The sequence below is a fragment of the Hippocampus bargibanti genome, linkage group LG01 (assembly GCF_051943395.1).
Source record: "Hippocampus bargibanti isolate YZ-2025 linkage group LG01, ASM5194339v1, whole genome shotgun sequence".
NCBI classification, from domain to species: domain Eukaryota; kingdom Metazoa; phylum Chordata; class Actinopteri; order Syngnathiformes; family Syngnathidae; genus Hippocampus; species Hippocampus bargibanti.
The window spans coordinates 22,323,188-22,350,195 of NC_142734.1; the positions used below are offsets into that span (position 1 = coordinate 22,323,188).

Sequence of the window (27,008 nt, forward strand, 5' to 3'; positions counted from 1 at the left end):
CACTGTGAGCAACATCAGACGTGTACGCTGTGGCCACACCCCAGTATCACGGAGCGTATGGGCAGGGCACATTCACGCCGTTCTGCTCCGATTGGCTGTATAGCGTACATGAACTGTACGGCATTATCGGCTGGAACCTGTCACTCATTGAGTTACATTGCAAAATGAGCGCTGCGTAGATGTTCTTGTGCGCTGCGTATGTGCAAGCAGTGAGCGATTGCGCACGTGCATAGCTTAGAGGGAACATTGATTGTAAGGCGTTTGAGCGTGAAATAAACCATGTGAGGCATGGCGGTTTTAGTGTGAAATAAACTTGGTAAAATAAGTGGCAAAAGAATCAGTAAAAAAAGGTGTCGAAAGAAGCACGAATACAACAAGGAGAAATGAGGAGGATAAAAAAGGTACACAAAAAAAGGACAAAGTTCGCCATGTTAGTCCGCGGGTTTACCTGACGTCAAATCGCAGCAGCAGTGCAATGAAGATACCCGGGATGACAATGTCGCCGAGACCCAGCATGGCAAAGTTGCTGGCGCTGAGACCTTTCTCCAATAAGTCTTGAGGGAAAACCACTGGCGGCGGAGGACAACCAGAACGTCAAGATGTTAATCTCGCTCTCTTTGGGGAACCATCCCGTCGGAAGTGAGTCACGTCCGTGCAGGTGACCAAATACTCACGTTTAATTGGCGCCTCAAAAGACTTGGCGACGGTCACCATGACATTGGTACCAAATACCTGAACACAACAAAAACAAAGATCAAGAGTGAGCGTCAGCACCGATACAGTGACACCTCGGCTTACCAACGGTTTACCTCATCAACTTTTCGCGTTATGAACATTAAAGTCGCTAGCATATAGTCTTGTTTGACGAACTAGTTTTCGGTGGACGAACCAAACCACACGGCGCCACGGTGGATGGCAGACTACTTTTCGTCACCCACTTTTTTAGTGCACTCAGTGCAGACGTGGTTTGCTATCGAGTGGAGTACTTTTGCTAGTAAAAAGACCCCACCACAGGCTAGCGTTAAGCCTAAGAGGACACAAAAGAAAATTACGGTTGAGCAGAAGAATACATATACATGTATACAGATATATAAATGGGGCCGATACAACCAGTCAGACTTTAGTTCGCTGACGAAGCCTCTTGGATAGGAGGCGAAACGTCCGAAACCTTCACTTTTGTACAGATGACGGCTGAAGAAACCTTCTCATCGATGGACCACTCCTGTACGACTGAGAGCTTACACAGACGTAGAGCAGGTCATGTGTAAAATTGTAGAAAATTTTCAACCATTTTTAACATCAACATTAACATCTGTACATAAAAATCTCTATCTTTCTGCCACGGGGCGTGTTGGCACCTATCCCAGCTGTCTTTGGGCAAACACAGTGCACACTAACTTTTCAAACCATCCTCTGCTTGCTTTAAAATCATTCTATTCAGGAGATCTTAACCAAATATGTCAACATTTTCGCAAAAATAAAACAACAATATTAATGCGTCGGTCACAATGAGACAATGAGGAAGACGTCAAACCTAAGGAAATGACGTATAAGGAAGCACAGGGTACTCGAGTGCTGCATTCAGATGCACTCAGTTTGGTTGAGAACCATCTCATTTTCCGAATGAGATGAGAACCGAGACGTTCAAAAACCGAGGTTTGACTGTACATATTCTCGCTTTTTTCTGTTCATTTTCTGTTGGGGCTGCAGTTGACGGAAAGTGCATTTTCTATTGGATGACACTGCCTAGGTTGGCGAAAAGCGCGATTTTGATTGGATGGCACTGGCCGTCAGTTGAAACATGTAAACGCCCCCGGCGAGTAAAAACAAAGTACACTTCAGCTTGAATACACAGAGGATTCACCTTTGTGGAGAGAAAAGGTTCAGATTCTAATTTGCAATGAAACAATACCATCGATGAAACAGTCGAATGTCAGTGACATTTTAACAAGCCCCATGTTAGCATCAAGATACTTATGTGAGAAGTATGTTGCATAGCAAGTGTGGAAGCTATTGAGCAGTGTGCAGGCTAGCTAGCAGTAACTTAGCGTATGGAGCCGGCAAGTGAAATGTAAATTTCTCCACTGCGAGACTAATAAAGGCAAATCCAATCCAATCCAATCCAAGTTGACTTTCATTCCGACCGTTTGACTGGATTTTTACCAATAATGAGGAACGGAAAACCATTGATGTTAACGATGAGTACAATCACAAAGTTATTTTAAATAAAACATTCTGACATATTGTTGAAAAGTGGCCACGCGTGCGTCTGTGTGCGCGCTCGTGTGCTGTGGCTCTCACTGAAAAACATTTCTAAATATTTTACTTTTATGGCTCTCTTTGTCAAAAAGGTTCCCGACCCCTGATTTAGATAAATTGTGAGCGATCAGAGAGATAGGAGTGAAACCAGCAAAGTGGGGTGTGCGTGATACCTAGGTGGAAAGTCTGTCGAGCAGGATGGGGTGGGAAATGGTGTCAAAAGCCGCAGTCAGGTTGAGGAGGATGAGAATGGAGAGTGAAACAGCATCGGCTGCCATGAAGAGATCATTCGTGATTTTTATGAGAGCCAATTCAGTACTGTGGCGGGGGCCACAGACTGGAATTGTTCGTAAAGGTTATTGTGAGTGAGGTGAGAATGAAGCGGGGAGGCAACAGATTTTTCAAGGATTTTGGCGATGAATGGGATGGGAAATTGGACGCCAGTTATTGAAATCGTTGGGATCTGAGTCAGTTTTTTTTCAGGATTGGAGTAACAGCTGCGGTCTTGAGTGAGATATGAACAATTCCATTTGATAATAAGGAGTGAATAATGGTTGAAATAAATGGGAGAAGAGAGGGTAGGGAGGGGGTCGAGCTGACAGGATGATTATGTGATTATGTCTGAGATTATAGAGGGACGGGGGAGTTCAAAAGCGGATAGCAGTTGGTGAGGAGTAGAAAGGTTGGGAGGGGGGGGGGGGCAGAGGAGCCGAGGTGCTGATGGATTTTGTTGACCTTTTCACAAAAAAACATAAGCAGAGCATTGCAGGTATCAGAGGAATAAAAGTATGAGGGGAGAGAAATAGGAGGTTGTATGATTTTGTTATAGAGGGAAAAGAGGACCCATGTGTTTCCAGGATTCGAGTCAATGAGTCCAGAGTAGTATTGCGATTTTGCGCGTGAGATAGAGTCCTTGCAATGGGTGAGGTGTGGTGTGTACATGTCCTTGTGAGTAGTGAGACCGGTCTTCCTGTAAAGTCTTTCCAGTTGCCTAGTTTTAGTTTCGATGGAGCGGAGATGGGCGGTGAACCAGGGGGCGGACCGGGTAATTTGGACAGACCGGGACTTTACAGGCGCAAGGGCGTTGAGGGTGTTCGTGAGGTCCGTGTTGTACTGGGAAACAAGTTCATTAGTGGAGGAGTTGTAGTCCGGAGTCAGGGTGGCAATCATTTCGGCAAAGGTGGCAGTGTTGATGTCCATGACACTGCGATATGTGATGATGCGGGGCGGTTTGGGGAGAGAGAGGGTGATGGAGACGTTAAATGAAACCAGGAAATGGTCCGTTATAGGAATTGCTGTGCAATTTGTTAGGGGAAGACCAGGCATACAAATGAGGTCCAGGGTGTGGCCTTTTATTTGGGTGGAGAAGTCCGAGAATTGATCCAGACCAAAACTGTCAAGTGAGGAAGTGAAGTCTTTGGTGAGGGGAAGAGCGGAATTGTCCATGTGAATGTTGAACTCCCCGAGAATAATTACATTTGGTGACAGAGCGGAGAAGTGAGTAAGGACATCAGACAATTCTTTTAGAAAGCTACAATGTGGTTTCAGTGCACGATATACAGTGGCTACGATTGTGGGAGAGGGTCCGGAAATTTTACATGCAAAGCATTCAAGTGATAGGGTTCTTGCGGTAAAATAGCGAGACCACCCCCGCGGCCTGAGAGGCTAGGCTTAGAAATGTAAACAAACCCTGGGGGAGTCGAGTCGTTGAGCTGGAAGAAGTCTCCCGCCGTTTGCCAGGTTTTATTAATACAGAAAAAGTCAAGCTTACGGTCACTTAGGATGTGCTGGATAAGACACCCCTTTCCCGTAAGCGAACGGACGTTGATGAGGCCAAAATTGACGCTGGTGGAGTGCCCACTTCGAGGCGCATTAGCCGACCTAGCCAGGCCAGCTAACACATACGGTGATCCACGGAGCGGCTGCTCCTTCTGTGCGGCTGGCGGATGGAGGACCACAGGGAGGTGATATCTTTGGAGCCATCGAGGTCAAAGTCTCAACGTGATCCGCGGTGGATATACCTCCGGGAAGGGCAACGAGTGATTTCCGGGGAGTGGAGAATCGCCGGCGCCAAGCTCATCCATTGGGAGCGGAACATGAGCAGCTCCGCTGCCGAATACTGCAGCCGTCCAACGGGTCGATGGAGAAGTGACATGATATCCACCAGCAACGTCCAGAGAGAGGCAGCGGCCAGGTTAACCCTCAACAGCGGGAACAGCTGGGTGGAGATGATAACGCGGCTTCGTCTGTGATCCGGATAAGCGACCGGAATCGTGAGATGAATCGATAGCCAACACGGACTGGAAATTGATTATAGGTTCGTCTGGTGACTGTCGGACATTTCCAGTGGTTCGGGAACCGTAAAAAGCTACAAAGAGGCAAAAAAGAGGCTAAAAATATTCGGGGGCAAGCAGCGGCAGCCAAAGCGCGCCAGCGCACACTCGACCCAGAAGTGTTGTCTAAGCAACGGTCTCAGGCAAAAGAAGAGGATAAAAAACTTCTGTTGATTTGGATTAACGAAAAGCAGCTAGCAGGGGACAGTGTGAGTGAGGGTATCATCGCCGAGTAAGCATGGCAACTTCACCTGGAAGTTCGTCATCCATTGAAAACTACCATCACAACGCGTCTGTGTAAGCTCTCAGTCGTACAGGAGTGGTCCATCGATGAGAAGGTTTCTTCAGCCGTCATCTGTACAAAAGTGAAGGTTTCGGAAGTTTCGCCTCCTATCCAAGAGGCTTCGTCAGCGAACTAAAGTCTGACTGGTCGTATCGGCCCCATTTATATATCCCTAATGTCCAGACATGGTGGCGCCGGACACAGCTATGATAGGTCCCTACTCTCAGGTTGGGGGGGAAGGGGACCCCTCCCTGTGGCCCCACTGATTGTTCCTACATTCCTGACTAACGACTGGCCTATTACCCCCACTCCCCCCGGTATCACCTCATCAGCATAACGACCCTCATCAGCATTGCGAAAGTTGCCTAACCTGTTTTGCCTAAGCAGGCTATTGTATGAACGATCCAAATTGAACCTCACCCCACCAGACCGGTTTAATGAAGGATTTTGTTGTTTTATAAGAATCGCTTCTTTTACCCCCCTTTCAAACCATCTATGTTCTTTCGCTAAGATTTTAACCTCATTGTCGTCAAATGAGTGGTTGCTAGCTTTTAGGTGCAAATGTACTGCCGATTGAGGCCCACTAGTATTATCCCTGCGATGTTGATAAAGTCTTTTTTTGAGAATTTGTTGAGTCTCCCCAATGTACTGCTCTTTACAATTTTCATTCTTACAATGTATGGAATAAACTACCTTACTTTGTTTTTCATTTGGTAGCCTATCTTTTGGATGCACTAATTTTTGCCTTAACGTGTTTATCGGTTTGAAATAAGTAGGAATTTTATGTTGCCAAAGGACTCTTTGTAATTTTTCAGAAACTCCTGCAATGTACGGTACGGCTACTCCTCTCCTTTTTGAATCTTGAGAATTATTGGTTTCGTTCGCTATTCTTTCTTTCTGACATTTGTTGAATGACCACTGAGGGTACCCACAGTTAGTGAGTGCTCTCCTGATATGTTTTGACTCCTTTTCTCTACCTTCAGTGCTAGTTGGTATTAGTTTAGCCCTATGCTGGACGGTTCTGATAACTCCTAGTTTATGTTGTAAAGGGTGGTTAGAGTCAAAAAGTAAGTATTGGTCAGTGTGCGTAGCCTTCCTAAAGACTTCTGTTTTTAGCGCTCTGTCCTCTTTTATAATTACTTTACAATCCAAGAAAAATAACAAACTTTCGTATGCAGAGGCAGATGATCTACGCATTAAAATATCAGCTCTTCTCAACACATTCTCAAAAAAAGACTTTATCAACATCGCAGGGATAATACTAGTGGGCCTCAATCGGCAGTACATTTGCACCTAAAAGCTAGCAACCACTCATTTGACGACAATGAGGTTAAAATCTTAGCGAAAGAACATAGATGGTTTGAAAGGGGGGTAAAAGAAGCGATTCTTATAAAACAACAAAATCCTTCATTAAACCGGTCTGGTGGGGTGAGGTTCAATTTGGATCGTTCATACAATAGCCTGCTTAGGCAAAACAGGTTAGGCAACTTTCGCAATGCTGATGAGGGTCGTTATGCTGATGAGGTGATACCGGGGGGAGTGGGGGTAATAGGCCAGTCGTTAGTCAGGAATGTAGGAACAATCAGTGGGGCCACAGGGAGGGGTCCCCTGCCCCCCCAACCTGAGAGTAGGGACCTATCATAGCTGTGTCCGGCGCCACCATGTCCGGACATTAGGGATATATAAATGGGGCCGATACGACCAGTCAGACTTTAGTTCGCTGACGAAGCCTCTTGGATAGGAGGCGAAACGTCCGAAACCTTCACTTTTGTACAGATGACGGCTGAAGAAACCTTCTCATCGATACCATCACAACGGTCAATAAAACGACTTTATTCCATAGTACACTTTATTTCAATACAATCCAATACCACATTTATTTTACAAAAAAATAAGGTCAATTTTGTGTAGTTTTAAGGCTTATTTAGTAGAAAATGATGTTTTATGGGGACATGGGAACGGATTATTGTCATTTTAATGGTTTCCTATGGGAAATTAATGTTTGGAAGACACAATTTTGGCCTTACACACACTTTCTGGGAACCCATTAAGTTGATAAGCTGAGATATGTCTGGTTTCATCTTTGTCATTTTATGCGAGCTCAATTCTTACCCAGAAGATATCGTAGACAAAGAGGCCACCCAAAAGGATGCATCCGGTACTGACGTTGTTCAGGTGCAGAAGTTCCACCCCGTTGAGGGCGAATGCCAGACCAAAGAGATTGTTGGCGATCCAATGCTGCGCCGCCACAAAAACGCTGTGTGACTGGACGGCGCCTGGTGACGCCGATCACGATGCGCAATTACCTTCTTGAGAATGTACCAGACCCCGACCGCGCCGCTGGCAAGCAGACACACCAGGTTGTTGCTGTCAAACTCGTAGTTAAGAACCTCTGAAGAGACAAAGCAAAATGTAGCTATCGGGGACCAGGAGGAGGACGGCGGTTTCTTGGACCCACCTTCTTTGTTGTCCTCTGTGCCCTGCGTGAAGAGCAGCTGGTACTGCTTGTTTGGCACACAAGAGGGAATGACTCTGGACAGAAAAGGACTTTTCCACACAAAGAACAAGAAAAACAAGAAGAAAAACACAAAGAAGAACAAGAAGAAGAAAAACAAGAATAAAAAGAACAAGAACAAGAAGAAAAACAAGAACAAAAACACGAAGAAGAACAAAAAGAAAAACGAGAAGAAGAACAAGAAGAACAAGAACAAAAAGAACAAGAACCAGAAGACCACCAAGAACAAGAAAAACAAGAAAAATAAGAAGAAAAACATGAAGAAGAACAAGAAGAACAAAAACAAGAACAATAACAAGAACAAAAAGAAGAACAAGAAGAACAAGAACAAGAACAAAGACAAGAAGAAGAAAAACAAAAACAAGAAGAATAACAAGAAAAATAACAAGACGAAGAACAAGAAGAACAAGAACAAGAATAAGAACAAGAAGAAAACAAGAACAAGAAGAAAAAAGAACATGAAGAAGAACAAGAAAAAGAAGAACAAGAACAAAAACAAGAACAATAACAAGAACAAAAAGAAGAACAAGAAGAACAAGAACAAGAACAAGAACAAAAAGAAGAAGAGCAAGAACAAGATGAAGAACAAAAAGAACAAGGACAAAGACAAGAAGAAGAAAAACAAAAACAAGAAGAATAACAATAACAATAACAAGAAGAACAAGAACAAGACGAAGAACAAGAATAAGAACAAGAAGAAAACAATAACAAGAAAACAAGAACAAGAAGAAAAAAGAACATGAAGAAGAAAAAGAACACGAAGAAGAACGTGAAGAAAACAAGAACAGGAAGAAGAAAAAGAGAATGAGTTATCCGTGTTAGCATCCAGCGTGCCCCCGTCAATGTTCCAATTACCTTATCGTGTGTGATATCGCCAGCACGCCGAGCACAAAGAAATACAGCGACAGCAGCAGGTTGATGTATGCTTGAGAAAACACCTGCAAATACAATCACAATCATCTTGATTGGCCAATTGTGTGGATAGAACACACAAGGAATTTGCCTCCGCTAGAACACGCTGCACTCGTATCATCTTGGGAAAAAAATGCCACTATACAGTTCGATTTGCGTGACTGAGCAGAGAGTTCAAGGCTTGGGGGAAGAAGCTGTTTAAATGACTGCTGGATTTGGTGCGCATGGATCGGTCGCGAGAGTTTCAGGAAAAGCCTCACGGCATGCCTCAGGGCATGGTGCGGAGGGTCCTGTCGGATTTTCCGTGCTCTTGCATACCTGCCAACTTGTGAAATCAGAAAAGTCTAGTAATATGCCGGGGTCTGCATTTCCGCTCATTAGCGTGTTTTTTTCATTTTATCATTTCAAATCATGTACGGCGTACTATAACTTTGATACGGGAATTGTCGTCATTTATACGAGCAGCTCTTCGCCAAGGTCGACAGCTATGAAACTCAAACTGGCGTCATTTTCACCTTTTCTTGAGCCAAGTCGAACTCCTGGAAATGCTTGGAAGTTTCCCTCACCAAACGACGGTAGTCTTCTTTGGCTTTTCACACTTTTGGTTGATTTTACTCCGGCAGATGCCATTACACGACAATGCTAAAAACGACGCTAACTCTTGAGTCTCGATTCCAGGAATGAGCTGTCATGAGCTGATAGCTATCTATTCGCTAGCTAGCTAGCTTGCCATCCATTTAAGTTACTTCGGGGTTGAGTGAACGCTGGCGTGTGTGGCTGACATTGCTCTCCCACAGAAAAAAAAATATCCTGCGACTGTAAAGTGACCTTTAGAGTTTTGAAAGGCACTAAGAAATGAAAATTATTATTACTATTACTATTACCAGTGTCTGAAACTCATGACAAAAAGTTAGCAGACATCAGGGCAGACAAATCTGAAAAGTTGCCTGCCGGGCCAAGTTGCCTGCCCAATTTTTCACAACTTGAAACACAATAAGACGACGAATCGCAAAAAAAAAAAACATTATTGCGAAGTATAAATGATTTTTTTAAACTAAGGAAGTACCTACCACAAATGCTTCCTTGCTTAATTTATGGTAAATATTCCATGCTGAAGATTTTGCTCCAGGGTCGTAATGGTGCACAATGCAATTTTTGCGTTGTGTTGTCTGCTAAAATCCACGTGGACTCCTCTTTCTTTATTTATTTATTCTTTTTTTAAGCGTCTTTCTAAACTCTCAAGTACACTTTACAGTGACAGTATAATGTACGTTTATGTTTCATTAATTTGTTAGCTTCTTTTTAAGCTTTCTACTGGGGCTGAGGTTCGGTCAATCGACTTTGGAAAATGATATTCAAATGCACGACCTTATAACACTCGGAAAAGTCCGAAGCACGAATCAGGCTTCTGATTGGCTGCCAAACGAACGTTCGTTTGGCAATTTGCATACTCGGCGCGGCAGCCAACCAGAAGCCTGATTCGTGCTTTGGACTTACCGTGACTGTAAAGTGTACTTGAGAGTTTTGAAAGGTGCTTAGAAAGAGGAGTTCACGTGGCTTCTAGCGGTTTGCTTGTAGCGTTTTTTTTATTGAATCATTTTTTATTTGAAAGAAAAATCCTTTCTTTTTTGTGTTTTTTGTTCATGAAGTTGTCGGCCACCCGGGCTGAGACGTTTTGGAAGTTGTACGCCCCCGGGCCGATGTTATTACAAACACTGCTAATACTATTACAATTACTAGTACTAGTACTATTAGAAGTACTATTATTATTATTGGATAAGTTGGAGTTGGATATGCCTTTATTAGTCTCACAGTGGAGAAATTTACATTTCACAGCAGCAAAGTGATGAAAGGAATGAAATTATTATTATTATTATTATTATGAAATTATTATTATTATTATTACAGTAAAGTCTCGTTATATCGATATTCAAGGGAGTCCGAAAAAATATCGATATAACCGGGACTATCGATATATCCGATCCTGCGCCGAACTGCATTAAACAAAAGCCGCCAAAAGAGGGCAGCCAAGCGCCATATAAGAAACGGAGCTGGCCATTAGCTCCCTTTTTTTGGGTGAGAAAATGGCACATATCATTCTTTAATGATTGTAAACATGTATGCTTTAATCTTCAGAACTACAGTGTATTTGAAACATATTCATAACTGGATGTGTAACAAGAAAGCATATTATCCGAATCTGAAGCCATTGTTTGGATTCACAAGCAATGCAAGACGTCTTGGCGTGAAGTCATTTTTATTTGCATTTGAATAAAAAGTGACATCGGCTGTCCTTTAATACACAGTATGGAATGTTAATAATTTTCAAAATCATCGCGCTTCAGCAGACAAAACAAGAAACATTGTTGCAAAAAACGATTGCATTCATATACAGTACAGTGGGCATGTACATAACACAACAGGGAAACTGCAACGCTTACATCTTACTGTATTATGTATACAATTTAAAAAAGTCATCAATCTTCTTCTGCTTCCCATTTTTACCTTTTAACACAAACACTTCAATCTCGTCTGCTACACACGAGCTAGCGTCTGAAAATGAAAATGGCTCTGCTACACGGGTGCTGGGCACGTAACCAAGTCACCTGACCAAGTCGACCAATGGCGCGACTGATGGCGTCACACGTAACCAAGACACGTGACCAAGTTGACCAATGGCGCGACCGATGGCGTGTCACGTGACAAAGTCACACGGCCAAGTCGACCAATAGCGCGACCGATGGCGGCTCATGTGACCAAGTCGACCAATGGCGCGACCGATGGCGGCTCACGTAACAAGACACGTGACCAAGTTGACCAATGGCGCGACGGATATATCGATATAAACAACAAAAATGGCTGGCGGGGGATGAAAAGGAGCACCGTAATAACCGGATTATCGTAATAACCAGGTATCGTACTAAACGGTACTAATTATACATAAAAAGACTAGAAATGTGCAAGGGAAATGAAAATAGTATCGTAATAAGCGGTACTATCGATATAACCGATATCGATATAACGAGACTTTACTGTATTATTATTATTAAAGCAGGGGTCGGCAACCTATGACTGGCGAGCCATATCTGGCTCTTTTGATGATTGCATCTGGCTCGCCGATAATACTAAATACAAATTTTGGCTTTTTCGCTGTTCATTTCCTGTTTGGGCTGCTGTTGGCTAAAAGCGCGACTTTGATTGGATGACACTGACCTAAGTTGGCAAAAAGCGCAATTTTGATTGGATGATACTGGATGTTCACGTTGAAACGGTAAACGGCCCTTTTAAATAAGCTTGACGAGTCAAAAAAAATGACGAGTATCGTACACGTCAGGTTGACTGAAACGAGGATTCACCTTTCTGGAGAGAAAAGGTTCTAATTTGATAGATTCTAATTTTCAATGAAACCATCCCATCAAGGAAACAGTCAAATGTCAGCGGCACTATGACAAGCCCCATGCTAACGTTAGCATGAATATACTTTTGTGAGAGGCAGCAGAAAAATGTCGATATAACCGTACTATTGATATATCCGATATCGATACCGAAAACAGTGATTGTTGCAAGCGATAAAGATATCTGAATGCAACACAAATACATGGATGGAAAACAAAAACTGCAACTTTTTTTTAATTGTGCTCGCGTTGTAATGTCATGAGAGGCTAGCTCTCAGCGGGGCAGGACAAGGAGTGCAATGGGCGACAGGTTTGAATGGAAACAAATATTTTAATAAAGGATTTCAGGGGGAATTCACAAGCAAAAAAAGGCGAGAATAGCGTCCCTTCCAATTCTCAAAGTATAACAAAGTCTCTTTTGAGGTGAAACTGAAGATGGGCTTCTCTCCCATGTATTTCTAGGCCTCACCCCGCTTGACATCCTTCCTAGGTAGCCTAGCCACCTTTAGCAAGGGTCCAAATCCAGTGTTCCGTCCTATGGTCCCAACTGGCGACGAGTTTCATGCAGCAATCAGTTTCTCTGTGTTTCTCCACAGAGCACACTAATGAAGCTTGTCTCCCTGGCCACACACTCAGAGGCTCTCTGGCCTTAAAAGCCATGCCTGCCAATCAAGCCACGATCAGCCACAGGTGTGGGATTTGGATTACTGCCTTCCACCAGATGGGGCCAAAAAAACTCGCTCTCTGTGAAGCCATCTTAGTGGAATGTATTTCCCCTCCAGGACCCAGCCTCTTGTGACATCACACATCCCCCACCTTGAGACCGACATCCTCGGCGGACTGAAGGATGCGAAGCAGGCAAGGAAGGCCTCCCTTTGGGAGAGGGCATCTGCATTGCCTTGGCGCTTGCCAGCTGTGTGGATCACAGAAAAGTTAAAGGCCTGCAGACTCAAAAACCACCTGGTTACTCTGCTGTTGGTCTCCCTGTTTCTGGCCATCCATTGTAGAGGAGCATGATCAGAGACCACCGTGAAATGTCTCCCCAGAAGATAGAAGCGCAATGACTCCAAAGCCCATGTAATGGCAAGACACCCCTTTTCCACTGTGGAATAATAGTTCTTTTCCCTGGGCAACAGCTTTCTGCTAAAGTAAAGGATGGGATGTTCCTCTCTTCCATGTACTTGCGAGAGTACGGGCCCCAGACCAACATCAGATGCATCAGCTTGAACAATGAAGTCCTTGCTGAAGACTGGTGCCACCAGGATCGGACTGGAGCACAGCGCCTGTTTCAGATTGATGAAGGCCATTTCGGCCTCCGGGCTCCATTTCACCAACCGGGAGTGTTTTTGGTCATCAATTCTGCATGGGGGCTGCTATAGTAGCAAAGTCAGCAATAAATCGTCTATAGTAGCCAGCCAGGCCGAAGAACGACCTCACCTGCTTTTTGGAAAGGGGCTTAGGCCAATCTTGTATGGCCCGTAGTTTTGCTTCTTGAGACTTCACCAGGCCCGGTCCTCTAGTGTAGCCCAGGTAGTTGGTCTCGCCAAATGCCAACCTGCACTTCTTCGGGTTTGCTGTAAGACCTGCTTTTCTGAGGGAGTCAATCACAGCTTGCCCTCGGGGTAAGTGACTCTCCCATTCGGGACTGTGTATGACAACAGCATCCAAGTATGCTGCTGTGTACCTCTTGTGGGAGGTGAGAATCCGATCCATTAGGCGCTGAAACATGGCGGGTGGTCCATGGAGACCAAACGCGAGCCTTGTGGACTGGTAGTCCTTCTGGTGTGGCGAAGGATGTCTTCTCCTTTGATGCCGGGGTCAGGGGCACCTGCCAATAACTCTTTGTGAGGTCGAGAGTGGTTATGAAGCGTGCCTGTCCCAGGGAGTCAATAAGATGATCAACACGAGGCATTGGATACGCATCAAATTCAGACACCTCATTAAGCTTCCAATAGTAATTACAGAATTGTATTGACCCGTCTGGCTAGGGAACCAACACAATCGGACTTGCCCAGGCACTTTGGGACTCCTTAATTACTCCCAGTTCCAGCATCTTCTTTATCTCCTCCCAATCGAGGGTCAGCTTTCATCCTTTCCATCCTGTCCCCACATGTTCGATGAGAGTACGTTGTCGGCACAGCTGCTCTTCTCGGCACAGCTGCTCTTCTCAAGCCTCTTAGGCGATATCCAGCAGTCCCCGGGGTCTGTAAGAGTACAACAGCTCAAAGGCTGAAAAACCAGTAGAAGACTGTGGTACTTCCCTCACAGCAAACAACAAGTACGGCAGCAGTTGATCCCAGTTTCGGCCATCTTCTTCGATCACTTTCCTCATCATGGCCTTGAGTGTCTTGTTGAACCGTTCTACCAACCCATCCATCTGTGGGTGGTAGATGGAAGTTCTCAGTTGCTTGACCTTGAGCAGGGTACATAGGTCCTTCATGACCTTGGACATAAAGGGGCTTCCTTGGTCTGTCAGCATCTCCTTTGGGATTCCCACCCGGCTGGCGAGAGCAAACAGTTCCTTTGCAATCTGCCTAGTGGTAGCCTTTCTGAGGGGAACAGCCTCTGGAAAACGAGTGGCGTAATCGACCATAACTAAAATGTACTGGTGTCCCTTAGCGCTTTTTGGTAGAGGTCCAACTATATCCAGCCCAAGCCTCTGAAACGGGATATCAATCGATGGGTAAGGGAATGAGCGGGTTTCTGTATGTGGGCTTTGGCGCCACCTGTTGGCACTCAGGGCAAGAACGACAATAGTTCTCCACATCCTTGTGCACCCCTGGCCAGAAGAACCGTTGCAAGATTCTGTCTTTTGTCTTTTCTACTCCAAGGTGTCCCCTGAGCAGGTGTGTGTGTGTGCCAAGTCCAGTACTGTAGCTCGGTGTGGCTGTGGCACGAGAAGTTGTTCACATACCTCATCATTTTGCTTCGTTACCTGGTACATTAACCCCCGGTTGACAGCGAAATGGGGGTACGTGGGACTTGTCCTTTCCCCTAGTATTGCCCCCTCGAAAACCTGCACATCTTTCATGGTGTTGGCAAGGGTAGGATCCTGTAACTGGGCTGTACCATACTGGCCTGTTAGGGGAGGTAGCTTCTGGGTTCCTGGGTTCTCGGCGCCACAGGAGGCCGGGAGATTTTCTGGGGCTGGAGTCTCCTCGGCGGTCTCTGGGCCAGACTCCGTCTCTGGTGGTGCATTTGCTGTCCCTAGAAGAGCACAGGCTGGACCACCTCAGCCTTTCCAGTTCCAGCCACTTCCGGGTGATGTTCATTTGCTCTCTTTTACTCGTCGAGGAGAGCCAAATTGGCCTGATGTTGGGCTTCCTGACTTCCGAGAACAGTTTTCAATGTCTTCCATTTTATAATTTGTAAGTGAAGATATTGTCAATTTGAAAAAAACGAAACACAAACCATCTATGTCCATGCACTTAACGCTTGTCCAATGCCCGCATTCTCCACCGTATGTAATGTCATGAGAGGGTAGCTCAAGGAGTGCAATGGGCGACAGGTTTGAATGCAAAGATTTTAATAAAAGGTTTCAGGGGGAATTCACAAGCAAAGAAAAAAAGGCAAGAAAGCGTCCATTCCAATTCTCAAAGTATAACAAAGTCTCTTTTGAGGTGAAACTGAAGATGGGGTTCTCTCCCATGTATTTCAAGTCCTCACTCCTCTTGACGTCCTTCCTACGTAGACTAGCCACCTTTAGCAAGGGTCCAAATTCAGTGTTCCGTCCTATGGACCCAACTGGCGACGAGTTCCATGCAGCAATCAGTTTCTCAGTGTTTCCCAGAGAAACAAAACAAAAACACCACCCTGATGCATTTAAGGTCAAAGCTGTCTGGATTGGGATGGGCTGCACAGTTGTCGATGACCAAGCATATTTTTCTCTTCTCACGCCTGAGCTGCTGAACCAGCTGAACGACTTCTTCGCCCGCTTCGAGGCAGACAACAGCACTCCAGCACAGAAGACCCCACCACCTCCCGGCGAACAGGTGCTGACACTGTCCCAGGACAGCGTGAGGCGATCCCTCAGAGGGACCAACGCACGAAAAGCCCCGGGTCCCGACGGCATTCCTGGCCGTGTTCTGAGAGACTGCGCTGTGGAGCTCACAGATGTCTTCACGGACATCTTCAACACCTCCCTGAGCCAGGCTGTTGTGCCCACGTGCCTCAAAGCCACCACCATTATCCCGGTCCCGAAGAAGTCGTCCCCCACCTGCCACAATGACTACCGCCCGGTCGCACTCACTCCCATCCTCATGAAGTGCTTCGAGCGGCTAGTTATGAACCACATCAAGGCTGCCCTCCCCCCCACCCATGACCCCTTCCAATTTGCATATCGGCCCAACCGCTCGACCGATGATGCCATCTCCACTGCTCTCCACACAGCGCTCACCCACCTGGAGACCAGAGACTCCTACGTCAGAATGCTGTTCATCGACTTCAGCTCAGCATTCAACACAATCATCCCCCAACAGCTTACCAATAAACTGAGCAAACTGGGGATCAGCACCTCCCTGTGCAACTGGCTGCTGGACTTCCTGACGGGGAGACCACAGGCAGTCAGAGTTGGCGACAACACTTCCAGCACCATCACGCTGAACACAGGGGCCCCCCCAGGGGTGTGTGCTGAGCCCCCTCCTCTTCACTCTGCTCACGCACGACTGCTCACCATCATCACCCAGCTCCAACCTCTTCATAAAGTTTGCGGATGACACGACTGTGGTGGGCCTCATCAACAACGACGAGGAGACAGCCTACAGGGACGAGGTCAGCCGCCTGGCCACGTGGTGCAAGGACAACAATCTCCGTCTGAATGTGGAGAAGACGAAGGAGATTGTTGTGGACTTCAGGAGAGTGCGCCCCCAGCATGCTCCACTAACCATCGACGGTGCTGCAGTGGAGAGAGTGAGCAGCACCAAGTTCCTGGGAGTGCACATATCCGATGACCTGTCCTGGAGCCACAACACGGCATCAATGGCCAAGAGAGCCCACCAGCGCCTGTACTTCCTCCGCAAGCTCAAAAGAGTTGGAGCCCCGACCCCCATCACGACCTCCTTCTACCGCGGTACCATAGAGAGCATCCTGACCAGCTGTATCACTGTGTGGTACGGCGCCTGCACCGTGTCCTTTTTATCCCAGCTTTTTAGCCATTCATTAAAAATGTCTTGACGTCATCCAAGCGTTTTTGTTTGCTTTGTAGGTGACCGGCAAACTCTTCACGCCACTGAAGCACCGTGGTTTTTTTGCTTTCCCGATAACAATAACTTTTAATTTATCGGTACCCGTCATGTTTGCGCACGGCATGATTGTAAGTCTTTCCTTGGAACGTTTACCCCTGCGGCAATCCTCATCCTTGTAGACGTATGATTTGTCTGGCTGCAGCTTGTAAAACAAACCAGTTTCATCAGCGTTTTATACGTTGTTTGGTTTGTAATCCCTCAGCAGCTCTTGCAGTCTGCCATTGTGCCAGTCGTCAACTTGGTTCTGATCCACTTTCTTGGCCTCTCCAGTACTTTTGCATAGCTTCAGATCCTTCCGTTCTTTGAAGCGATTTGACCAGCCTTTGGAGCATTTAAAGTCGTCATGGCCCAATTCTTTTGCAAGCGTTTCTGCCTTGGTCTGCAGCATCACTCCTGATGTTCTGGTTCCTCGCTTGCCTCATCCAGGTATCCAACGCACCCTTAACATCCGGATGCACGGCCTTTCTCATCCTCTTTGATCCAGGTCCGAAGTCCAACGCTTCGTATGCCGTCTTTATTTTATCCTTACTCTTCAACCACGTTGATAAGGCATTTTGCGGCACGTCGAATTCTTTTGCAATGGAGGATTTGCTCCGTGTTGGATTCTCCTCATCAAAGTCAAAGTCAGCTTTATTGTCAAATATGCTAATATGCATGACATACAGCACAGATGAAATTAATGTGCTCTCGGACCCAGCATGCAAGACATGCAAGGCACTTATAACGTGGCTAAAAGACATACAATTGACAACAGACAATACATGTAATTTCTGTATGTAAAGTGAGGTAGTGTCGTCTGGAAAGCCACAATTGCCTTGTATTTCGTTCCGAGGTCACAATTCTTTCGTTTCGCCATGGTTGAAAATGGTAAAAAAATGGCATCTGCTACACTGCGCAAGACACGGACGGGAGCTGGTCACGTGACTTGGTCAGATTTCGATAATGGTGGTACTGTATAGAAACCCCTAACCAAATAGCGATTCACCTTCAGCTGCTTTTGTATATAAACATAGCAAAATGGCCGGCGGGAGATGAAAAAAGGGCCCCATAGTAACCGGATTATCGCAATAACAATGTATCGTACAAAACTGAACTAATTATACATAAAAAGATGAGAAATTTGCGGGGAAATGAAAAAAGTATCGTAATAAGCAGTATTATCAATATAACCAATATCGATATAAAGAGACTTTACTGTAATACATTCTGACATTTTAGTAGGTTTTTAGAGAAAAGAGGAGCCTCCAAAAGATCTTTATTTTAGGCTGACTTTTTCTGAATGAACTAAAATCAGTTCTTTTTATTTTATTGCCCAGTTATTAAAAAATGAGCTTCTCCGAGTGATGTTTTAAGTTATTAAATTATGTAAAATTATCTTTTTTTCACTTTTTTAGGCCATTTTACAATTTTTGAGGGGATGGGGTACCTGTGGGTGAACTGTACTTTTCTTTCTTTCCTGTTTATCAGTCACTACTTCTTTTTTCCCTTTTACTTTATTTTATCTAATCGTTAAAAAAAACAACTGAGATTTTTCTTATTTTTCTTCCCCCCCCTACCGTTTTTATTTTTTATTAACTCATTCACAAATTTATTTGGGAATTGAAAATATGACGTAGAGCGCCATTCCTGAATTTGTTCGGGTTTTGTTTTTTCATGCTTGGATGCCGATAAAGTGTTGGCCATGGTCTCTGACAATGTCTTTTCTTTTCCACAAGGCCCCTTTGTCCATTTTAGTGCTTTGTTCCAGCTTCATCTGTTGTTAAAGCGCTATATAAACCAATATCAGTGTTTGAAATAACGTCTGCCCGGAGGCCCGTGGCGTACAACTTTCAAACGTCTCGGCCCGGGTGGCCGACAACTTCTTCAAGGAAAAAAAAAAAGTTTTTTTTTCAAACCAAACGTTTGTTTTATTCAATAAAGCAAAAGCTACAAGCAAATTGCTACAAGCTGCGTGGACTACTCTTTCTAAGCGGCTTTCAAAACTCTCAAGTACCCTTTACAGTCACGATATAGTCCGAAGCACGAAACAGGCTTCTGATTGCCTGCTGAGTATGCAAATGGTAAAACGAACGTTAGTTTGGTAATTTACTTACACAATGCAAATATTGCATTGTGCACTATAACGATTATTATTATTATTATTATTATTATTTTGTTGAAATCATACATATACATGTGTGTGTGTGTGTATGGCTTGTATGGCTTTAGTCAATAAGGTTCCGAACCCGTCATCTAAAGGACGCTAACAGCTAACAGTCTGCCGATCACCTGTTCTCGTGTTTTGAATGAATGTTGATAATAATAATAATAATAATAATAATAATAATAGCAATAATACATTTCATTTATAAGCGTCTTTCAAAACTCTTTACAGTCACAGGATAAGTTTTTCTGTGGTAGAGCAGCGGCAGCCACACGCGCCAGTGTTCACTCAACCCGGAAGTAACTCAAATAGAATAGTAAGACAATGAGATAGAAAGCCACACTAACAAATACAAATAAATGAGTGAATGAATAAAAACAATTACACACATACATAGGTAAATAAATATGTGCATGAATAAATAAATAATACATGGGTGAATAAAAATAAATAGACGAGTGAATGAATGAATAACAAATAGATGCACACAGGTAAATAAATGAATAAATAAATAAATACATTAATAAATAAATGGTTAAATAAAACAAAATAAATGAGTGAATGAATAAATAAATACACAAATAGGTACATAAATAAGTAAATAAATAAATAACGAGCTGGATAAAAATCAATAAATGAGTGAATGAATGAATGAATACATGGAATACATTTCGCCAATGGATGCTACAGCTTCGTGTTTGCTTTCAACATTTAGCTTGTAACAGACGCGCACGTTCCACCATGATGTCCCTGATCAACTGCTGAAAAGGACGCTTTGATCCTCTACTCTTTCATCTGGAACTGCTTCATGTAACAAAGAGGGTACAGGAAGTGCTTATGATTGAATGATTCTTTGTGTTGTCATATTATTTGTTATTTAGTTTGAGTACAGTACTTACCATTTTGACCATTTTGGATTGATTGTTTTTAATGGAAAGCGTCGTTTTTATTAACCCGGAATGGTTGATAACTGTCATTTTTAACGGCAAAACTGGAGTAGTTAGCAGGTACGCCTTTGTCTTGGTTCTTGCAGTGTGCAGGTCCTCGAGAGTGGGAAGGGCGCAACAAACATTACATGAAACACGCGACAGAGGATGTGGCGCACCATCAATCAATGACCTATTTTAAAACACTTTTCATGTCTAGGGCGCACAACATTATAAAAGGTGCATGGAATGGAAGCTACAACCATGGATGTGGTCACGTTATGCAGTCATGGGATGGAGCCACGTAAAAGGGCCACGTGAAAGGGAATACAATGTAAAGTCATACCTCAGCTCACCAACTTAATTGGTTCCCAGAAAGTGTGTGTAAGGCAAAAAAGTGTGTCTTCCAAACATTAATCTTCCATAGGAAACCATTAAAATGAGAATAATCTGTTCCCAGGTCCCCATGAAACATTTTCTACTAAATATAGCCTTATAGGACAACCGACGTCTCTGGACAAGTTTGTAAAATGGCTTCAAATGACTTTTACTGAACGTATTTTACAAAGATTCCACCGCATATAGCTATATTTTACGTTTTAAGACTCGTGCTGAATATTCAGGAAGTCATGTTTTTGAGTTGGTGACGAGTCCGTATGTGACGTCACTAAAGGACCGCCCTTTACCATAAAAAAGACGCATGGTAGCGTCAATGTATTTTGCTGTACCTGTTTGGTCTGGGGACCTCATTTTGCACCCAAAAGCCGCCAAGAGGCCAGAAGAGGGTGTCCAAGCTCCATATAAGGAATTTATCAGCCTGTGGAAAAGGAGGTGGCCACAGGAGGTCGCCATTTTGTGCCTCTTTTTTTGGGTGAGAGATTTTCCCCCAAAGTTGCCTCAAAATGGCAAAAATAAATTCTTTAATCGATTGCAAACATGTATGCTTTCCTCTTCAGAACTATTTGAATCATAGTCGTAACTGGATGTGTAACAAGAAAGCATATTCTCCGAATCTGAAGCCATTGTTTTGATACACTAGCAATGCAAGACGTCTTGGCGTGACGTCACGAACTGGGGGCGGGACTTTCTGAAAATGCCCAATCAAAGTTTTTTGCAGATTTTGGACACTTTAAGTCATTTTATTGGTGTTTTGCATTTGACTAAAAATATCATCGTTTTGGGTATTTTCGATGCTATAAAACGTTTTTCTGGTGTCAGTTAAAAAACAAAAAAGTGACGTCGGTTGTCCTTTAAAACGACACAAAATAGACCTTATTGTATGTATAATAAATGTGCTATTGGATTGTAATCCCAGAAATAACCCGAACTGTATAATAAAGGCGTTTTATTGACCTTTGTGATGGTTGGTGATGTCGTTGCCTCTTGATGATATCCGAATAAAGTTGCCATGCTTTCTTGGCGATAATACCCTCACTCACAATGTGCTCTCTTTTAGCTGCTTTTTGTTCATCGAAATCAACAGAAGTTTTTCAACCTTTTCTGTTGCCTGAGAGCATTGCTTAGACCAGTGATTTTCAACCACTGTGCCGTGAGAGATCGTCAGGTGTGCTATGAGAAACTATCCAATGCCCCTTTTTCGAATTTAAAATTCTACAAACACTTATTAATCATTTTCTGCCAATATTTTTACATTGTCCTGTGTCCGTGCTGAAAAGACTGGGAGGGTAATTTAATATTCGTCCGTGTCGCAACATGTCACTGATTGCCTTTTTCCTGCGAGATGGTTCGTGGCGTGCCGCAAAAAAAAATTCCAATGTGAAAAAACGTGCCCTGGTTCAAAAAAGGTTGAAAAACACTGGCTTAGACAACACACAAACACCATTAGCCACTCGTAGCAATAGTTCACTTAGCGTATTGGTACTGGGACGCTAAGTCACACAAACACACACCTCGTTGGTGTTTTTCCATGATCTTCTTCTTCTGCTCGACCGTACTTTTGTTTTGTGTCCGCTTCGGCTAACACTAGCCCGAGGTCGGGTCTTTTCAATCGCAAAGGTACTCCACTCGATAGCAAACCACGTCTGCACTCAAAGAAAGGGGGTGACGAAAACTAGTCCGCCAGCCACCGTGGGGCTGTTCGACCATGTGGTTTGGTGTTCATCCGCCATTCACCGTGGGGAGGTGTGGTTCGATTCGTCTGCCGGTCACGAATTTAATGTTGGTCAGGCAAAAAGTTGGTGAGCTGGAGCGTTCGTATGCGGAGGTATCACTGTATTAGGTTGGACCGCGAGACACCAAGTATTTCTTGGCCATTTACAATCCAACGAATACTTTGAAGAGTCAAGCGTAAGGAAGTACTTGCAAGATTACCTTGAAGAAAAGGTAGAGTCCAAAGAGAGTACAACTGGCAATGATTGGGAATCTCGCAGCATCCCGGCTGGTGATGGTCTCCGGCATGTCCGAAGTGTTCTGTGGACAACAGAGTGGGTACTTTTAACACTTGAAGATTTGTTTTTCTTTGTCAAACCTTTCAATGTGATGAACCGCCTACAGTGCTTTTCAAAATAATAACAGTGCCATGTGACTCACCAGAATATTTCTGGTTTTTAGTATATTTTTTGATAGTTACATGCCAGACATGTTACCAGGAGGTGCAGTAGATTCTCAGAATACAAACAAGACCCAGCGTTCATAATAGACACGCTCCGAAGTGTGTGCAATTGGGCAAATAGTTCCATGTAAATTGTACTTGAGCGTTTTGAAAGGCGCTTAGAAATGAAATGTATTATTATTATTATTATTATTATTTAATATATTATATTAATATATTATTATTATTATTATTATTGTTCCAGTTGCTGTTGCTATTGCTATTGTTATTGTCATTAACAACATTAAGACCAAAAACGGGATCTAATTCGTACATGTACTGTATTAGAGGTCAAGCGTGATTCATTCTACGGAACTTGGGGGAGGAAGAGTGAAAGAATGATTCAGGCAGTCAACAGAATTTAGGGCCGTCAAGGTGATGTCACGGCACGCTAATTTGTTGCAAGTACAGTGATACCTCGGCTTAGGAACGCTTTCGCTAACGAACTTTTCACCTTATGAACGTTAAATTCGCCAAAATATCATTTTGGCATACAAACTAGTTTTCGGGAAACACCAGGAGCGCCACAATGGCTGGCGAACAAGTTTTCGGTAGAAGAACACTAAACCACACGCTGCAACCGCACCACGGTGGCTGGCGGACTACTTGTCCACACCCACTTTCTTTGAGTGCACTCAGTGCAGACATGGTTTGTTATGGAGTGGGGTACTTTTGCTTTTTTGGGAGCGAAAAACACCCCACCACAGGCTAGTGTTCAGACAAAGAGGACAAATGAGGTTCAAAGAGGAGAAATGAGGTTCGAGCAGAAGGACATCTTTGAAAAACACCACGTTTGTGTGACTTAATAATAATACATTTCAATTTGAAGCGCCTTTAAAAATCAAGGTCACTTTGCAGCCACAGGATACGTTAGATAGCTAGCAAGATAGCCAAATAGCTAGCTGGCTAGAGAGCTACATAGCTAATAGATAGCTATCTATAGAATTATGAACAATAATACATGTGATTTCTAAGCGCCTTTCAAAACTCTCAAGGTCACTTTACAGTCACAGGATAGTTTTTCTGTGTGTGAGCAGCAGCAGACACATGCGCCAGTGTTCACTCAACAAGGAAGTAACTGAAATAGACAGGAAGCTAGCTCGATAGCTAGCTAAGAGATAGCTAATAATAATAATAATAGCAATAATACATTTCATTTCGAAGCGCCTTTCAAAACTGTCAAGGTCAATTTCCAGTCACAGGATATGTTAGATAGATAGCTAGCTAGCTAGATAGCCAAATAGCTAGCTAGAGAGCTACATAGCTAATAGATAGCTAAGTGTTGCTGCCGCGTGAGAGACCCTGTTTTGAAAGAAAAGTGAAAGTATGTGTCCCGTCTTTCTTGATAAACATACGGTTTATTATAACGCGCCAGCGTTCACTCAACCCGGAACTAACTCAAATAGATTGAAAGCTAGCTAACTAATAGAGCTAGCTATATTGCTAATATGTTTCCAGACTCAAATAGCTAGCCAGCTGGATAGATTTATAGTGCGGGTGCGGTTTATTTATGTACAAAATGGTTTGTTCTTCATAAATGTACTGGGTGAGTGTCCTTGAGTTTTGAGGCGCTTAGAAATTAAATGTATTATTATATATTATTATTATACTTCAACATTTAGCTTGTAGTCGACGTGCACGTTCCACCATGATGTAAAAGAAAGAAAGACGCTTTGATCCTCTCCTTTTTCATCTAGAACTGCTTCATGAAACATAGATGGTACAGAAAGTGCTTAAGAATGAATGACTGTGTCTGTGTTGTCATATTGTCTTTGTTGTCAGACAGAGACAGACAGACAGACAGACAGACAGACAGACAGACAGACAGACAGACAGACAGACAGACAGACAGACAGACAGACAGACAGACAGACAGACAGACAGACAGACAGACAGACAGACAGACAGACAGACAGACAGACAGACAGACAGACAGACAGACAGACAGACAGACAGACAGACAGACAGACAGATAGATAGATAGATAGATAGATAGATAGATAGATAGATAGATAGATAGATAGATAGATAGATAGATAGATAGATAGATATAGATAGATAGATAGATAGATAGATAGATAGATAGATAGATAGATAGATAGATAGATAGATAGATAGATAGCAAAAATGATCTCAGAAGAAGCAAAGAAGAGATGCCACAACGGAGTTTGAGTTACCAACACTCCATACAGTAACTCCCTCCCTCCCCCCACCAGCTGACCCCTCCGACCTTCCACCCCATTCCATCGAGCCATCAACGACCATCACAAAGGTAAATAAAATGGCTTTATTATAGTGCAGTGTATTTCATTACAATACAATAGCACATTTATTATACATAGAATAAGGTACATTGTGTGTAGTTTTAAGGCTTATTTAGTTGACAATTATATTTTATGGAGACCTGGGAACGGAATATTCTGATTTTAATGGTTTCTTATGGGAAATTAATTTTTGAGAGACACTTTTTGCCTTACGCACTGTGTCTGGGAACCAATTAAGTGCGTTAGCCAAGGTCCCACCGTATTTATCCGTCGGTCCGTGAAAATATTGACTGACATTAAACTGGTCCGTGGCGCAAAAAATGCTGGGGACCACTGCTGTATATGATAACTGCCCATGTTAAGCACTTTGTTGCAGGTTCAGCTTTTGCAAAGGCGCTATATCAATCAATATGTACAGTGATACCTCGGTTTACGAACTCATGCTCATAAACTTTTCGCCTTACGAACATTAAATTCGCCACAATATCTACTTGGCATCCGAACTAGTTTTCGGCGGACAAACCAAACCACAGAGCGCTACGGTGGCTGACGGACTAGTTTTCCACACTCACTCTCTTTACGTGCACTCAGTGCAGAAATGGTTTGTTCCGCAGAGTGGCGCAATGGATGCCCACAACAGTAGAAACACAGAAAGGCGGAGCTCATGTAATAAGACGCATTTTTGGGTTGGGACCTTGACATGTGGGATGCAACATCAGAAGTTTTTCACAATGTTACAAGGGCGCTGAATAATACCAAATGTACTTTGCAAATAGTTAATGTTAAAGTTCAGCAAGAACGTCTGTTTAGAACATTGACCTCCTCGGCAGTACAGCCGTGGAGACACCTATGGAACATATCGGAGCGCGTATGGTTACAAGTTAAACCTAGCCTGACTCCGTGCAACAAAACACACTGTCAAGGAATGTGGTTGGAAGTAAACGTAACCTGATCCACGACCATCTGCAAATATCGGATTTTACCATTAATAGTGGGAAACCATTATTATGTTTTGAAGACGCAGGGAGACTGGTTTAGTCCACAGACTAACCTGACTTATGATCTGGGAGGTTGTGACATAATGGACAAAGGGACTGCATGCTTACAAACTCAAATATATCGAGACCCATGTTTTACGAATGACACGGCACTGTGTGATTGGAATGTGGAGAAACCTGAGGACTTGCTATATCAGATAGGGCCCCACTCCATTTGTGTAGCAACAGTGAACCCACATCCCCAGTTGCCAACGACACCGTTTTCCGGATGTTTATGGGGCGTGCATCTGTTTACCTGGCACAATCAATCGTTTCGATTGACAAATTTCAGTTGGACGCACCGGCTGTCTGCTGGGCAATGGCAAGCCCTGTCGCTGCCTTGGCAAGTGGATCTGACACGCTTCAGCAGCGCACTGATCCGTTCGGAGACACTTAAGCATCTTGTGAAAGCTCATTTGACAGATGTGTCCAGGTTGCAGGTGTCCACCATGATCGCCCGGGAAGAGGTGGTACATGCCGCCAGAACAATTGAGCAATCTTCGGCACATCACTGGTGGGATATATTTACAGGAATGTCGGTAACAGCACGACAACACTTAGTCCCTCCATTATTGGTTTTTATTGTGCTTGGTTTTAATGACTTTGGTTCTGCATGTTTTGGTATATTAGACGCACCCGAGCTATTTTGTCGCGACGAATTTATCACGCAGTTTCTTGAATAATGGAAATAGAATTATACCATGATTCGGAGCCGTTTGGGAGAGATATAACAGCGATGATTGTGATTTGTTATTGGGCATATGTTACGCGGGAATCATGACATAATGGTATTGTTGCACCAGCGGGGATGCCTATGTTGATTGGATATTTGAAAATGAGGATGGGCTACCTGAACGGTTTATCAATTAATTGGTGGTGTCAGCTCAGGACACAGGGTGGAATGAAGGAAGAAATGGTTATTGGTGTCCTGAGCTAACTCATATGGTTATACAATTTGTTTGCCACTTTCTGTATGGTCCCAAGTCCCAAGACTGATACCACTTGTTTTATCGCTTGTTTTGTATTTTTCACACTTATGTTTTGTATTTTCCTGCATGAACTGCCCTTTCTCATACGCCTGACAATG

General features: G+C 43.7%; 1 protein-coding gene across 1 annotated transcript in view; it reads right to left on the reverse strand.

Annotated features, from left to right (window-relative positions):
- Window positions 1-27,008, reverse strand: part of hm13 (histocompatibility (minor) 13) — a 67,790-nt gene that overhangs the window by 8,697 nt on the left and 32,085 nt on the right. Inside the window, exons 2-8 of the mRNA XM_089003879.1 lie at window positions 22,341-22,439; window positions 8,246-8,328; window positions 7,334-7,422; window positions 7,182-7,267; window positions 6,988-7,113; window positions 675-732; window positions 449-569 (exon numbers count right to left, since the gene is read on the reverse strand). Of these exons, the coding sequence (XP_088860005.1) occupies window positions 449-569; window positions 675-732; window positions 6,988-7,113; window positions 7,182-7,267; window positions 7,334-7,422; window positions 8,246-8,328; window positions 22,341-22,439 (662 nt within the window). The remainder of the gene's footprint in view (window positions 1-448; window positions 570-674; window positions 733-6,987; window positions 7,114-7,181; window positions 7,268-7,333; window positions 7,423-8,245; window positions 8,329-22,340; window positions 22,440-27,008) is intronic.